The sequence below is a fragment of the Seriola aureovittata genome, chromosome 16, assembly GCF_021018895.1.
Source record: "Seriola aureovittata isolate HTS-2021-v1 ecotype China chromosome 16, ASM2101889v1, whole genome shotgun sequence".
Lineage (NCBI taxonomy): Eukaryota > Metazoa > Chordata > Actinopteri > Carangiformes > Carangidae > Seriola > Seriola aureovittata.
The window spans coordinates 17298389-17315125 of NC_079379.1; the positions used below are offsets into that span (position 1 = coordinate 17298389).

At 42.8% G+C, this 16737-nt stretch overlaps 1 protein-coding gene across 2 annotated transcripts; it reads left to right on the plus strand.

Moving 5' to 3' along the window:
- Positions 1-1001: 1001 nt before the first annotated feature.
- On the plus strand, positions 1002-14910 carry satb1a (SATB homeobox 1a). Of its 2 annotated transcripts, none has more exons than XM_056398598.1 (11): positions 1002-1711; positions 2074-2303; positions 2609-2785; positions 2884-3010; positions 4364-4487; positions 5764-5875; positions 6319-6854; positions 8219-8416; positions 9157-9312; positions 11292-11495; positions 12738-14910. In XM_056398598.1, exons 2-11 carry the CDS (start codon positions 2087-2089, stop codon positions 13623-13625), a joined length of 2739 nt encoding a protein of 912 aa, XP_056254573.1. In that variant the 5' UTR covers positions 1002-1711; positions 2074-2086; the 3' UTR covers positions 13626-14910. The 2 variants fall into 2 exon arrangements, with proteins under 2 accessions (XP_056254573.1, XP_056254572.1); XM_056398597.1 differs by having other exon boundaries at positions 1003-1449.
- The last annotated feature ends 1827 nt before the right edge of the window (positions 14911-16737 follow it).

The following is a 16737-nucleotide window of genomic DNA, read 5'->3' on the forward strand; positions in this document are numbered from 1 at the left end:
AGGCAAGTCTTTGAATCTTATCTGCCAGAATGAAGGATCTCTGACTCTTCCTCTCTCTTTCTCTTACAGACACACAAGACATACACACACACACACACACACACACACACCTGTCACCCTTTGCTTTGTGATACCTTCACAGAGATTTCATGCACCATTTGGGGATCACAGCTCCAGAGGTGAAGTGCATCTTGCCTGCATTGGAGTGCATGGGGGAGGTCTGCTGATAGTAGGCTGCCACTTCGGGTTTCTTTGAACAGGACAGAGGACAAGCTGTTGTCTATGTGAACTGATTCAGCTGTGTCAAAATGTTGAGGTACAGTGATGACTTTTTTTTCCCTTTCATGTCTTTTTTTTTAGCTTTAGTTGATATATTACAATGTGATTTTGTGAGCAATGTCTTGGCTAAATGATTATAACAATAATACAATAGTGTACTGTAGTATAGTATAATATAATATAGTATAGTGTAGTACATTATAGTATATTATAGTATACAGAAAGGGCTGCTGTAATACTAGTTTTCTACATACCATACTATACTATACTATGTTACCATGATCTTGTGACAATAAAACATCAACGTTCAAAAGTTAATATCAGTCAGCCAGTTCCACCTTGTCCTGCCCCACTTTGTTACCATGGAGAGCTCCAATACCCTAAAGACAATAATAAGTGCGTGCACAGCATGCGGCAGAAAATAATAAATAGATTTATGCGCAATTGTCACATTTAATACATTTACGGAGCGCGCTAGTGAATTCATTATTACACCATATGCTAATGCAGCTGGGTCCGTGTATTTATGAGTCTCTCTCTCTCTCTCTCTCTCTCTCTGTGTGTGTGTGTGTGTGTGTGTGTGTGTGTGTGTGTGTGTGTGTGTGTGTGTGTGTGGCGGGGGGGGGGGTGTCTCTCGCTCTCTCTCGCTCTCTACCTCTCTGTCTCTCTGTCTCTCCGCGTGCGCACAGGGCTTTGAAGTGTAACCAACAACTGCTGTCCCGGCGTCAGTGCTGGAGCCTAATATATGACAGGGAATGTACTCCAGGAGGTCCAAGCCGTGCATTGTTCTCTCGAGAGCTTGATCCACAGCAGCAGCATGTCCCTGCGCTCTGGATGGGAGGTCGCTCTGAACTTGCACTAAGGCCAATTTATCGTTACACCGACAGCAAAGCGCGACTGGTGAACGGTGTAACAAGGAAGAATAGGGGCAAACTACTTGGACAGTAAACACGAGATAATGTCGTTCTTAAACAGACGATTAATGTAAGTAAAAGGGACGCATAGGAGCGTACAGTTGGACACATACCGACAGCCGAGAGAAGCGTGTCTGTTCCTCAACCGGGGATGAATGGAAGCGAGGATAACGTATGGATACAGTCGATGTGCACAGGAGCGGGCTGTTGATGTGTGATGGCAGGTCGGGGATGCACGTTGTGTCGGCTGAAACAGGTTGGTTTCGCCTCGATCAAACTTCAGCAGCATCGGACGTGGGACCATTAGCGCGCATTTAGGTGCTGAAGATGAACTGAATCACTGTCACTTGCAGCGGTGCGCCTGGAGATGACAGCTGGTTTATTATGAAAAACTGCGCTGTAGCATTCACGGGACTTTTACTGGATTTAGAGGGTTATTCTAATCGCTGCATCTGTGTGAAGGTCACCCCCTAATACTGATCCGGATATCCTTCAGATCGGAGTGTGTGTGTGTGTGTGTACGTGCGTGTTAAAACTGAGCTTTCTAATTTTCTTGTTAGACACAGACCTGTAAATTACTGAAACAGGTCTCTTTAGCACTCTTGACACTCACCAGGTATCCTGATATACTTCTTGGTGTACTTTGTTTGCTATTATTTCTTTACTGTTTGGAAATTCTGGATGCATGTAACCTATTCTGTCCAGATGAAAACATAAAGTTACTTTGAAATATATGTAATAATCAATTAGCTTAAAACAAAGAGGTCACCATTAACTCACTGCTTCCCACCCCACAGAAACTATCAAGATCATATAAGAGATTTTTATGGGAGTACCTTGCACAGTCTTTGATTTTTAACTCTCTATGTCTTTGTATTAGTGTGAGACCACAGATGGACGCCTTGTGTAATGGAGCCATGAAACCTGAGGGCAGTGATCCCATTGTAGACCCCAGGCCCCCTCCTGCCAAGCTGGCACGACTGGAACAAAACGGAGCGGGACCCTCTGCCCAGGAGAGGAGCAGGCAGGGGAGTCCTGTGGCCAAAAACCCCTGCCTGGCCCAGAAGCCCACCGCAGTGAGACCACAGGGCAAAAGCTGGCACAGCAGAGGTACGTGGGCTGATGTGATGAAGCGGCCGGATGCAAAGAAAGACCCCATGGGTTTGTTTGCGTCTAAAAGATTTATTTTTTGACACTGCTACACAGATTGGGTCTTTAATACAGTGGTTATGACTCCTATGTGTCCTCTGACGTATGAAATAACTGTCTTGGGTTCACTGTAAATGACATGTTTCGAGATTCAATTATATGACTCAATAATGAGATTAATCATTACTTTACTTTTTCCGTGCTAACTATGACTACATTCTCAAATGTCATGCTGCATGAAATAATTTGTGTCTATAATACCTCAGGGAGCCTGCTGCCAGTGTTCTGCGTGGTGGAGCACAGGGAAAACCTACTGGAGGGAGAGAGGAGAGAGGAGCATGCTGAGTTTGTGTTGGTCAAGAGAGATCTGCTGTTTAACCAGCTGATAGAAATGGCCCTGCTGACACTGGGCTACTCCCACAGCTCTGCTGCACAGGCCAAAGGTACACAGCACACACATGCACAGAGAGGCAGGGACACTAGTAAGTCCATCTTTACGTATTCTCATAATTTTCACCTGTGTGTGTTTGTGCGTGTCCAGGTCTGATCCAGGTAGGCAGGTGGAACCCGGTACCTCTGTCCTGTGTCACAGATGCTCCTGACGCCACAGTGGCTGATATGCTGCAGGATGTTCACCATGTAATCACCCTTAAAATACAGCTGCACAGGTAGAGAGCAGACATCTATTACATCTATACAGTGAAAAGTCAGGCTGAGTGTGAGCCTGGGTTTGACTTGAGACGTGTTTAGTATTTCCCAGCTATTCACCCAAAGCTTCTGGAGAAGACTCTTGCCACCCACCATCCCTAATTTGAATAAAAATAAAATAAAATAACCAAAGGGCACAGACCAAATCAGACCCATACAAAATCGGATTTCATAGACATTCTCCAGCAGAGAGTGATAAAATTCTTCATCATCATCATCACCATCATCATCATCATTTTCTTCACTTCATTAAATTAAATTTAATGAGTACCTACTTTTATTTGCTTGTTGGAATGAATATTGATGAGCATTTTAATAGTGGAAGACATTAAAAGTTTCTTTGTACTTGTTATATTTTTTTTTAAATGATCAGCATCTCTTCTGACTTTTTTTGACAGTGGCTCTATAGCTGTGTCGCATATAGGGACTTGCCCCCCATATCCCCCACAGGAGTTGGGACAGTATAGGACACTCATTGTTACACCTTTTTCTCAGAGGACGCATAGACTTGGCATGTGTGTCATGACAGTGTGACCATGAGCCGTTATGCACAAAACCAGGACCCTGAAACTGAAGCAGCTGAGTGGAAATCAGCCATTTTATTATTTACTCATGCACTTCCTGTGCAGTTTAAAATGCCTTCTGTGAAAAAGGCCTGTTGTCTCAAGGAAAGGAAGAACCTGGGATCATGTGTGTTTTCCCTGCATTCACATGAGTTTCTTTAAAGTCTTCCACCCACAGTGTGTCTGTTCCTTAAATGCATGACAAGTGTGTGATCTCGTATTTAGACAGGAAGTCCACACTATGCGTGTAAAAGAAAGTGAGTTTGAGCTTATTTACCCAGCATGTACTGGGGACATGCTAGAAGTATTTTTTGAGAGTCATGCTCTTTTTAAAGGGATATTCCAACCTGTTGTATAATGTCTACTGTGGCTCTGAAGAGAGCTTTCTATATTACATTTCTACATTATTGGATCCAGAATTTTGGAGCTTGAACCACAGTGAGCACTAGTAGTAAGCTTGAAGATTGTGAGTGTCCCAAGTTTTTAAAGTAATTTTTTTGGACATTTTTGCCTTTTTTTGCGATAGTTACAGTGTGAGAGACAGAAAAGTCAGAGAGAGAGAGAGAGAGAGAGGGGATGACATGCAGCCAAGAGCTGCGGGTGGGACTTGAACCGAGGCTAAGACCGAGCCTACCACCGAGTTTCCCAGTACTTTAAAGAAGCGCAGTACCAAATTGCTGGAATACCCCTTTAAACTGTAATATACTGAAATGCTGCTATTCAAGTCTTTGTACTTTGTTCTTTTTCTAGCTGCCCCAAATTGGAAGACTTGCCTGCCGAGCAGTGGAGTCACTCCACAGTGAGAAATGCTCTGAAGGAGCTCCTCAAGGACATGAACCAGAGCTCCCTGGCCAAGGAGTGCCCTCTGTCCCAGGTATAAGACACACACATACATACACACAAACACACACACACACACACACACACACACACACACACACAGACGCATACAACAAGAGGGTAGACGGGGAATAGGACTGAAATTCAAAGTGTGCATGTAATGTCTTTGCCCTTCCATGTCCTGCACAAGTGTGTGTGTGTGTGTGTGTGTGTGTGTGTGTGTTTGTGCCTACTTTGATGCATGACACAGAGTAAGCGTGTGGTCCAATCGTTAGACAGGAAGTCCAGATGCAGAGGTAGATAAGGTGTGGGGGCAGAGCGCAGGAGAGAGAAAACAGATAACGAGAGATGGCTATCTCTTAAAAAGCCACGCGGCCTTGGCTGCTGCCTATCTTGATTTTGCCGACTGCCAACCTGTCTGCCTGTCACCCTATCTGTCCGTCAGCCTCACCCAGTGTCTTACTCTCACTCAGTCTATCTATCCATCACACTTACTCTTTGGTATTTAGCTATTTTTTTAGGCAGCCTTTACTGATTCAGCAACAGCATTCCGATCTGGCTTTACGATCTCCTTCAATTCTTGTGTGTTTAATTTAAGCAAATACAGACACAACTGCAGAAATAATTTTACATTAATCTTGAAGTATTTGGGGAAGGGCCTTTTTATGAATATTCATGGCTATCAACTTAGTCTATCTGTTATTTTGCCTGAGGGTGCTGAGGACATCTACAGTTTGATAAAGAGAAATTGCTCACTATCTCTCTCTTCTTCGGATTCTTTCCTTCTTTGCAGTGTTAAGATCTGATATCAGCCAATCCTCCCTCCCCCATCTTTCCTCCCCCATCTCTCTCTCTCTCCCCCTCTCCTATCACTCCCTTTACCCCCTCTCTTGTTTGCGAGAAGCAGATTAAAATAAATATGAGAAGATGAAAGGTGTAATCAGATGTAAAGATTGCACAGGAAGGTCTTCGGGGAAAAACTGTGTGTGTTTCTGTGTGTGTATGTGTGTGTGAATAAGAGACAGAGGCATAGTCTCTGATGACCTCTAGTGTTTCGTTTGATTACGCACACATGCATGCGTGCAAGCATACACAGGCTGTACATTTACGCGCATACACACACACACAAACAGCTCACACATTGACACACTCATCTGTCTTTATTATCCTATTTACCTGGGGGTCTTTTTAATAACACAGATCTGAGTTCATTAATATCAGATGTGTGAACAGCTGAGACACCCAGGCCGCCCATAGCAGGAGCTCGGAAAATGTAATGAATTTCTATTGTCTATTCCCCTCTGTTTCAGAGTATGATATCATCTATTGTAAATAGCACTTACTATGCAAATGTCTCAGCTGCCAAGTGTCACGAGTTTGGTCGATGGTACAAGCACTTCAAGAAGACCAAATGCTTCAAGGGTGAGGGATTTCAATAAAGCCTGCAAACATTAAGTGTGCATGATAAGTTTTATAGTATGTCCCAAGTCCATACTCCATACTAATTCTACACAGTATACACTACATACTAATACTATGCTGTTTTAGTAGGCTGGAAAATCAACACTTTACTATTATCCATTGACAAGACTACAGTTTGGAATTTAAAAAATGAAAGAAAAAGCAAAATCCCTCTCTTAAGATGCAATGTTTTATTTTACAAAATGTTTTAATTAATTAGTTAAATGTATTTTGTATGCATCCTGTCTGGTTTGAACATATTTAATTTTGCCACTTTTCCAGTGTTAAACACATGACATACTTAAAACCTGCTCAGAATTAGTAAGTAGTATGGATGGCACACTGTTGGTGTTTAATGTGTTAATAATTCTACATCTGTCTTTGCTTCTCTTTGCCCTCGCCAGAGATTGACTGCATTTCCGAGCAGTCAGCACATATTACCCTCACCCAGCAGCCAATCACAGGAAGCCCCGTTGAGCAGAGCTCGACCCTTCTTTTCCCTCGCGGAGGAGTAGCCAACATATGTGGTCGCTCACCCCTTGGCCTGCGGCCTCCCGGGCTGGTAACTCAGCCTCTCAGTTCCCAAATGGTTAACCAGCAGCTGGTCATGGCCCAGTTTCTCAACCAGCAGTATGCTGTTAGCCGCATGCTTGCTGGCCAGGGTCTCTCACCGTCCCCACAGCAGTATCTCAACCACCCCCCTGTAGCAAGGGCTCCTGCCAAGGTCTTCTCCAAAGCCTCTGATTCCCAAGCCCCACAGCAGGCACAGTGTGGCCCAGGGGGAGGCCCTGCAGCCGGGCCGCCAAGCCAGACATCAGCTGGGTCGTCTGTGGGGCCGTGTGACGTGCCAAATGACATTTACCAGTGTGTGAGGGAGGAACTGAAGAGAGCAGGCATCTCTCAAGCCATCTTTGCCCGGGTGGCCTTTAACAGGACCCAGGTATGGAGGGAAGGGGGGGGGCACCCAGTGACTATGATCTGAATGAAAGGTGTTGAAATTCATCAGAGGTCACGACTGTTGTCTGGTGATTATCTGTTTGAAGTGTTTTCTGGTGTTGCGCTGATAGGTAAGTGTCTTCTGTGAATTTGTGTGTTTGGTGGTTAGTACATTGGCATGGCCTTTGCCGCAGTGCCCCCCACCTACACCCTCCCGTGCATGTGTGTGTGTGTGTGTGTGTGTGTGTGTGTGTGTGTGTGTGTGTGTGTGTGTGTGTGTGTGTATGTGTGTGTGTTCATGCCAGCTCTCTGCAGTACAAAAGCTGGTGCCAGCAGTGAAGCAGCTGCTGGGCCAACTAATCACAACCCCTTGGAGAAATTCTGTCTCCCTCTCTACCTCTTCCTCTATCTCGCTGTCTCTCCATCTTTCCACCTTTCACTCTGGTAGCCCTTCTTTTCATTTAAAGTCTACCTCTTATTGTTAATTCATCTTTTTTTTTTTTTTTTTTATCTTTCCCTTCCTCTGCCTACTGGTCTCCTCATTTCTTACCCACATCTCTCTCCACCATCGCCTTTAACACTAAAATGCCATGTTATCTATGTTTCATCACCGTATATTCACCACCACACCCACAGAAATAGAGCTCAAAGGACAGGCTAGACCCATTGTTATTATTATTATTACTGTCATTATCATTTTCATCACAATAAGCCGAGCTAGTTATTATCCACCCCCATGTTTCCCCGTTGCCAAATCCAAGGTGCTCCGGTGCCAGCCGTAAAGTTGGGCATGATGCCAAGATGCCATCTAGAAGTGAGGGACGCATTTGTCACTTGGCGCTTCACGTAAAGCCTCCATCCATTTGAAAGGCGGAGTTTGCTGGGTAGATTTAAAGATGATCCAGGATTTGAATAAGAAGGCTGCTTCCTCTCATGTCATTTCACTGCCAGCATGATTTCTTCTCAGGAAGGAAGCCCTACAATCTGCATGTGACGTTTGAAGGCTTTCCTGCATAGACAGATACACACAGAATAATGCTAGCTCTACAGGCAAGTCACATGCTTAGCACTGACTGGGAACTGGCTCTATATCATCTATAGCTGCGAAACACTAAACTGAAGGGGAATGTTTGAAAGTGATCCAGAGTTGGATATAAGGAGCTTTTGCAAAATTCCTTCGAGTGAATAAGAAACTTTATGTTTGCAATGTGTTGATATCATGATACGCCTGAAGCCAATATACGGCAATATGTCTGAATAAATTTGACACTACACGCATGTCTCTTTATGTATCCATACACATGCGTGTGCTTGCTTGTACTAATCAGTGAGTGTTCATTTGTTTGTGTTTGTGCATGCCTTTACCAGGGCCTGCTGTCAGAGATCCTGCGGAAGGAGGAGGACCCCAAACACGCCTCCCAGTCTCTGCTGGTCAACCTGCGGGCCATGTACAGCTTCCTGCAGTTCCCCGAGGCGGAGAGGGAGCGCATCTACCAGGAGGAGAAAGAGAGAAGCCTGACTGGATTCACACCGAGCTGCAGCAACACGCCACCGAGATCCACGCAGGTCAGCCAGGAGATAGACCGAGAGACAGAGTCATAAAATCAAAAATCAGAGTCAGACTCTTGCTCTGAAATGTGTTTGTCCTTGGTGAAATATTGAAGTGGGAGTACTGTTGCCGAGCTGAAGTTTTACTCAAGGAGAATTCAAATGACTGCTGTAAAACTAGGTCTCAGCAAGTTAAACATAGCAGATTTTAAATATGTTCTGCTATAAAGAACAATCTTTCACATATATTGTATGACTGGTGAGAGAACACAGAAATGACTTGGTTATTTTAATAGAGACGTGTAAAAAGTGACAGAAATAATGAACAACAAAACATAAATCTTTATTTTTGGGGGTTGTGAAGTTGTGAAGCTTACTCATGTTAGAGATCCCCTGAGCCTTCCTGGATTTACAAGAAGTGTAATACGTTTTGACCAAATAACTGCAAAACTAATGACATTCCCATCAGCCTCAGCTGTACTTGGTGTTTAGTGCTAATTAGAAAATGTTAGCATGATTTTTATTCACTCTGCTTCCAGTTTGGTTTGGCTAAATAAAGGCGCCTTTAGGGCTGGATAAAGGACATGATCCCTCCCTATGTTTGATGGAGTGCCAGGCCGAGCCAGGCTCGCCTGTGCTCTGTTTCAGATTCTTCTCACTCAAGGAAAGCTGCAAACGCTCATTGCTCTATGTTTACTGTAGCTTGCATCTTAACCCAATCTCTTTGTCTTCCTGTCTTCCCGTCTGTCTCTTTTAAGGCGAGACTATCCCCAGTCACAGCAGACAGAGGTTTGAGGACAGACAGTTGTGTTCTCAATGTCAGCTCTTCTATCTACGAGGAGATCCAGCATGAGATGAAGAGAGCCAAGGTGTCTCAGGCCTTGTTTGCAAAGGTGGCCGCCTCCAAGAGTCAGGTACTCGCTTGCTTGCTTGCTGGTGTGAATCTGATGAAGATGTCCAATTTTAAACACACACATATTGCACCCAATCGTTTCTATTGCTTGATTGCTCAAATTTAAGCGTCCATGATGAATCCATCTACTCAGTTAAAGCAGGGATGACTAGTGTGTGTGGAGGAAAGCCCAGATAATCAACCAGCAGCTGTACTCTGCAGAGGACTATCATCAGTGCATCAGACTGCTATTGTGTCCTAAATTATCGCTTTAATAGTCGCCATACACACATGCACACATACACACCACTTATTTGTGCGCACAGACATACTGTACGAGCACACGGAATCACACAAACTCACACAGCCCCACAAATGCACTAATGCACATACACACAAGCATGATTTGAGTGTTTATTGTTCTCATTTTTATAGCGGCCCCATAAGCTTGTTATTGCCTTTTGTTTTGAGGATAATTTCCCTTCATGGAATGGGGGGATTTTAGCTGTCTCATTTTCTCTTCCTGTCGTGCATGTCTCCAATTTTCAGTTTTCTTTCTTTCTTTCTTTCTTTCTTTCTTTCTTTCTTTCTTTCTTTCTTTCCTTCTTTCTTTCTTTCTTTCTTCATTTTTATTTTCTTTCTTTCTTTCTTTTTCCCTGTAACCTCCCTGTCTCTCTACTCATCAAGATGTTTAGAGGTCATTCTGCGGTCATGCCAGTACGGACAGGTGGTCCAAAACCTCTGAGGTTCTTTTTCTATCTCTTTCGCTGGCCTCCATTTTACCTTACTTTCTCTATGTCCTCTTTACCCCTCTCTCTCTCTCTCTCTCTGTCTCTCTCTCTCTATCCCTCTCTCTCTCTGTATTACCCGGTTGTTTGGCAGGCAGAGCCATGCTGGATCTCTCTGTTCTATCTGCACTGTGCATCTGGATGGCATTGTGTGCTAGAGTTGGGCTACAGCCAGGTGTGTGTGTGTGTGTGTGCGTGCATGTGTGTGTGTGTGTGTGTGTGTGTGTGTGTGTGTGTGTGTGTGTGTGTGTGTGTGTGAGTGTCAGCCTGCTTGCAAACGTAATCATGCTCTAGTTCTTCTAGTTGAATCTGAGACTAGCTTGGCTTCACGTTCCTCAATCTGCCACTCGCAAGTTTCTTCCCTCGTGATGCAGAAAAAGAAAATTTCACCCTGATCTTCCAGCTTTGCCATTAGAGCAACTTTGAACATAGCAAACAAGAAACAGACAGGATATTTTACAATATCAACCTATTCTGAATAAATGTAATAACTGTGAAAAGTAAATTGTTGCGGTTTATAGGTTTATAGACCAAGAGAAAGCTGAACAAACTCATTTATTTATCATCACTTCCATCTGCTTAAATGTTATTCTAATTAATCACAAAGTTAATAAGAGAGTGGGTGTACAGGGGTGATGTTATTCAAAACTCATCATATACATTTCCATGATGTTGCCATGGCAATTTTGAGGTCTCAACACTATTTTAGCCCTTCGCCACCTGACATCAAGAGATTTGAGATCAAATGATTTGAGGATACATTTTTCTTTTTGTCTGCTGACTTAGTGCCACACAAACTTACTGTGTGTGTGCAGTTTGAAGGTGTGCTGCATACTGAGGTTAGCTTTGCTTAGCTTTATTATCAGTTGCAGGATCAAGTGATGGATGGCAAAATCAAGATAGTGAGATATTGATATCAAAGTTATATAAGATGAGCTTGCTGATGTAGAAACATTAACTAATTACTGAGCTAATTAACAGAATTATTGACTTGATTAGAATGGCTATGTTTATTATATTATGGCAGGACATTAGGCAGCTGAACAGCTTTGTTGTTATATTATAGATGATCACCAAATAGATTCTTTTTTCAGGACTCAGAAATATAAATGTGTGCCGGCAAACAATCTTGACCTCTTGGTGAAGCAGTGTGCTCATCATTGTCTTACATAGCCGGTCAGCTCACGTGTGTGTGTGTGTGTCTCTCCTCTAGGGCTGGCTGTGTGAGCTGCTGCGCTGGAAGGAGGATCCCAGTCCAGAGAACCGGACCCTGTGGGAGAACTTGTGCATGATCCGCCGCTTCCTCAGCCTGTCCCAGACTGAGCGAGACGCCATCTACGAACAGGAGAGCAGCAGCACAGCGGCTCAGCAGCATTGCGCTGACAGGCTCACACTGCTCAGCAACGACAATACACTGGTGAGACTACAGAAATAAGATAATCATTACACACAGACTGCTGTTCTAAAATGTCAGTCTGTGGTAGATGTTGCTTGAGGAAAAAAGTCACAGTTGCACAGGGTTTTTTACCAGCTTTATATTTATATAACTGTTTGTAATGAAGTGGAAAAAATTTGTAAAAAATGTGCAGTAAATGCTAGCAGATAAATAACTCTACACAACATTTGAAGGAATGGCTGTCCTTATCACTAAGCCTTAAAGTGACCTGACTTTCCTCTTTGTTAAGCCCTTGAAATGTGATTTTGAGTGTTGAGTGTGCAATGAAAAAGAAGCACAGTAATGACAGCTAAATGCCAAAGATGTCAGAAAAAAAAGATGATTACCACATGAGGCAATGATCCGTGAGGCTGATTAGTTATTTTTCTTCCACTTCCATAGCTATTGAATGGATTGATGGCTTGATTATAGCACCGACTCACAGCTAACATATGAAGAAAATGGTTGTGTATCTCTCTGTTTGAGAAAGTACAATATGTTGTATGGAATACCAGTACTGGTTCAGACCCGATCAGTTCTGTGGACATTAGTCCTGGATGGTTGCACTGCAGTCCACCTCATTTGTGGTGGCAGATTCAGATCACATAAAATCTACACTACCTTTGATTTCTCTCCAAATCAGACCAGCATGTCCTGTGCCATGTCCTCATCTTGCTACCCAGCCAATATCTACACACTGTGGATTCTGGTGGATGCGGTTAAAAACCCCACTGACACAGCAGGTGTTGATTTTCGAAAACTACCATGTTACCCTATCAATAAAAGGGTGACATGATTTAATCACTCTGCAAAAAAGTCATTTAAACTGAGGTCAAATGAAGGACAGAATATATATGTTGATATCATTTAGAGCTCTCGTGAGAAACATGACCACACATTTGAGGTTAAACATAACCAGCCAATACCAAAAAGCCAAGTATGTTTAGTTACATTCAGTATATGAAGGCTAGTTGAATACCAGTGATACATGTATAATTTAGGGCTGGAAGTTTGCTGCCAGTGCTCTTTAACATCTAAAATGAAAGCAGCGCATTTTTTTAAGCAATAGCTTCATTTTTTTTTTCATCCTCACATCACCTACCATTAAAGTGAAATAGTAATATCCATAGTAACACAATGTAAATGAGTTGGTGTTGAAAATCTAAAATCCAAAAGACCAAGGCTGGGCTTTTTACTCTTCTAATTTCTCTTTTGTCTCCTCAGTACCAACGCAACTCCCCTCTGCCACAGCAACACCATCTTCAACCCCACCAACCCTTGCAGCCTGAGGCAGGACCTCACCTGTCTCCACGGCAACCGTGTGCTGCATCGCCAGCCGAGTCAGAGGTTGGGGTCAACTGGGGGCACTTGAGAGTACGTTTGCAGAGCAGGGGCAGTAGCAACGGTGAGAGAGGGGACAGTAAGGACTGGGTTGAGGGAGGGCAAGGAGAGAGGGGCAGTGCGGGAGGGGACTGGGGTTGCACTGGAAGGGTGAGGGATAAGGGTACAGAAAGCAATGAGCAGGCGAGGGATGGAAATGTGTGTGAGGAAGGCATAAATGAGATCAGTGGAGACAGCAAAGAGGGCAAGGTTAAGGAGGAGCTGTCTGTGAAGTGGCCCAGTGTGAAGAATGAGAGCCAAGATAGGGCTGGGATTTGTTCAAAGGCAGATAATCATGAGGTTGAAGGTGGAGATGAGGCACAAGGTGAGGGGTTGAGAGTGTCCCACGAAGCCCTGGGAATCCTGCAGAGCTTCATCCAGGATGTAGGCCTCAACCCAGACGAGGAGGCGGTCCACACCCTGTCGGCTCAGCTGGGCCTCCCCAAACACATCATCTGCAGCTTCTTCAGCAGCCAGGACCAAGGACAGAGTCAAGAACTCGACCGGTATCAACACCAGAGTCAGAGCCCAAAACATGGCCTCGTCCAGTCGGACATGTCCACAGAGGAACAGGAGGTGGAAACTGATGGAAAGACTGAAACAAGAGAACAAAAGGAGGAGGAGAAGCAAACAGAAAGAGATGAAGCCAACGAGATCATTGTTTTGAAAGAATCGGATGCTGGCACTCAAACCATGCCCCCTATGAAAGAGGAGCGGGAGAGCTACATCTAACCCAAACACATCCAGCGACAAAGCTTAGATCAGCCATATCTCCCCTGTGAGCCATGAGGTGCTTACACCACACTATTGGTCCACTTGCAGCTCAGCCACTGTTACGTACTGTACAAGTACTGACTCAGACTGTTTTGGTCTTGGAGTATTATATAGGCATTTGTCCTATATGATAGGCCGAGGAAAGGCTTAAAGTTGACTAATTGTATCCGTTTATACCACAGCTTTCATAACCAGAGACCTACATGTGATTTGAGGATCCCTAATGCACTGTGACAATATATGTACAGATAATGTTAGTACACAGGTTCTTTGTGTAGATACATATGTCTGGATTAATAGGAACCAATACAAGGAGCCTCAGTTTACATATCACTGTTTAAAAAGAATAATTGTAGTTGGTTGACTGATGTAAATTTATAGTGCGTTTATGCCAGAAATGCCTTGTAGGAAGTGGCACTGCCAGTTTGCTTTTCTATGATCAGTATCTCCATTTCCTGTTTGTTTTCTACTTATTTTTTAAAGAGTGTTTTTTGTTTTTGTTTTTGTTTTAAAGCAGAATTTGTCAGTCTTTTAAACATTTTTTTTCCCACACTGTTATTATTCCTTGTTCTTGTCCGTGTTTGTAATTCTCATTAAAAATCAGGTTTCTGGTTTCTGATTTAGATTAATGTTTATTAGGAAGAAAAAACATAACATAATACAGGGCATCTTGTGCAATTTTACTCCAGTGTTTAACAATTCAGTGAATAAAACAACGGGTTAGCATAGTGACATCTAAAATGTCCTTGCAAATTCCTGTTCCTATTTCTCAAATTTATTCACAGTATTAAGTTTTGTTCTGGTCATCAAAGAATAAATTTGCTTCATAGTTTACATACAGAATTTCTATTGATGCATGAATTTGTAAATCTCTCAAAATATAGCTATAAGTGTTACAGTTACACATCTTGTGCTTTTTGTATTTTACTGATTTATCATCATGCAAAGGCAGACAATAGAAAGGAAGAAAGATTAAGTTTGCTTTTATACTTAATTGTTCTCATTCTACGGTTGACACACTGTGCTGTATATGGAACTGAGTGCACAAACATTATGGACTAGAATTATAAGACTTGGGCCATAAAAAGATTTAAACAAGATGTCAGCACTTTTATTGGCAAAAATTAAGACTTTAACTCTGTCATAATTGTATGTTTGTGTTATTTCTATCTGATCTTCCAGTAGAAAATCATTTTTTCCACCAACAATCTGAGTGAGAATAATAAAGATTTATGTGCTTTGAGAGTAAGCCTGGACAGATAACTTGTAACTTCAATTAATGTTTTCGTTTGACAGTCATTTCACAGTATCATATGATATCAACATTCAAATTGAAAGTGGAAACTTTCCTCAGCAGTGCAAACTGTGATGCATGATGTTTCTCACCAGGAAACTCAGGTTTAAAACCTCATGTGATAGAATCTGTGGGAGCACAGCACAGAGGCTGAGATAGCTGGGAGGGCTTCATGCTATTTCTGCTTTCCGACAGATAAAAAGATGGTTGTTTTCTTCCTAAGTAACATAAAATCAGTGGATCACATCTACACTTTATTCAAAACATTTAGTTGGGATGTGTTAGAACAGAACTGGACTTGGGGACATGAGATCTATCACGCTATAAAGCATAGAAGTAAAAAGAAAGAAAGAAAAGATGATGCTGCTATTTTAAGACAAGCAGAGGCCTGCTGTAAAAGACCCATTAAAGATGTAATCAATGGTCCTGATGTCCACTGTCTGTATTAGTGTTATAGACTTAGTCCTGGTGATTTCCTCTTATATGACCATGTCTATGTTAGTGAATTGCTGTCATTGTTTCCAGGCATTAGACAATATTCCTCTGTGCTGATCACCAGGGCTCTCTGTACCAGTGGATCTGTGTCTCTCTACAATCACATGCCCCTCAGTGCTGCCACTGTGTTTTCTATCTTCTGTCTCTTTTCTTTCTTCCTTTATTTTATCAGTCTCAACTGCTATTTTCTATCTGTGTTCCTGTCCCTCCCTCTCTGCCCCCGACTCTCATCTGTCTCTCCTCAGGACCTTTCACATTGCTGCTCACAACATTCAAGCCCCATTTGGTCAGAATAGCTTTATAGTGTAATTCAATAAAGCTGTGCTCTTTTCTGTCATCTGTTTCCATGACGATACCTCAGTTAGGGCCAATGAGAGGCCATGAATGCCTCATCATCAGTAATATTAGCTATAATAATGATGATAATGGCACTCTTGAAATGCCATGCCTGTGATGATGATGGCAATGGTAATGGCAGTGATGATCATTATGACTGCTTTGTGTTAACCCTCACCACCACACAACACAAACACACAACACTACCAATGCACACAACTGACTCATTAATGCTACTTAATGTCAGCACCTGTATATATTTTCACGTGGACTCCTGCCTTTTCCCATCATGCCCCTCATGCTATTAGGGTTTTTTGTTTTTTTTTCTGTCTTTTGTCTTTGGGAAGCACACTGTGCTGAAGGTGTTGTTTAAAAGCACTCCACAGAGAAACTTGACTTGTTTGACCTCAGAAATTGCAGCAATTAAGTCTCTATAAAACTGTCTTAATTAACCCTCACGTTGAAGAGCTCCTTCAGTGTTCTTGCTTATTCATGATGTATTTCATTTCTCCTTGGTGGTGTGATCCACCACAACCTTGTGCTCTAACAGTGCAGTAAGAGTAGTTTATAGTCGTCTTCTTTCATTCTCTCTCCCTTTCTTTTTATTCCTCTGAGAGCCAGGGACAGAGGCATTATGTTTTCAGGTTGTCCATCCCTGTACATCCTTTTGCCCCACTCTCATGAAAACGTTTTCTCAATAACGCCTGGAGGGAATTTCTTCAAATTTGGCATAAACATTCACTTGGACTCAAGCATGAACTGATTAGACTTTGTTGGTCAAAGGTCATTTGTGTGCTGATAAATTTGTAATTAAATTGAACTCTCCTACGCATTTTTTTCATAGGTAGTTGGACACAGAAATGATTTCCAAACGGTGCATGCATAGTGCTCGTCATGGGACTCAACTTGGACTATCTGGGCAAAGATGTCAGTCCAGATGCTGGT

What these genes read in the sequence shown, in the direction of transcription:
- satb1a (XM_056398598.1), top strand. Translation starts at nt 2,087, where the DNA reads ATGGACGCCTTGTGTAATGGAGCCATGAAACCTGAGGGCAGTGATCCC. An exon ending in CTTAAAATACAGCTGCACAG is followed by an intron (nt 3,011 to 4,363) that starts GTAGAGAGCAGA and finishes TTCTTTTTCTAG; the next exon opens with CTGCCCCAAATTGGAAGACT. An exon ending in CGCCACCGAGATCCACGCAG is followed by an intron (nt 8,417 to 9,156) that starts GTCAGCCAGGAG and finishes GTCTCTTTTAAG; the next exon opens with GCGAGACTATCCCCAGTCAC.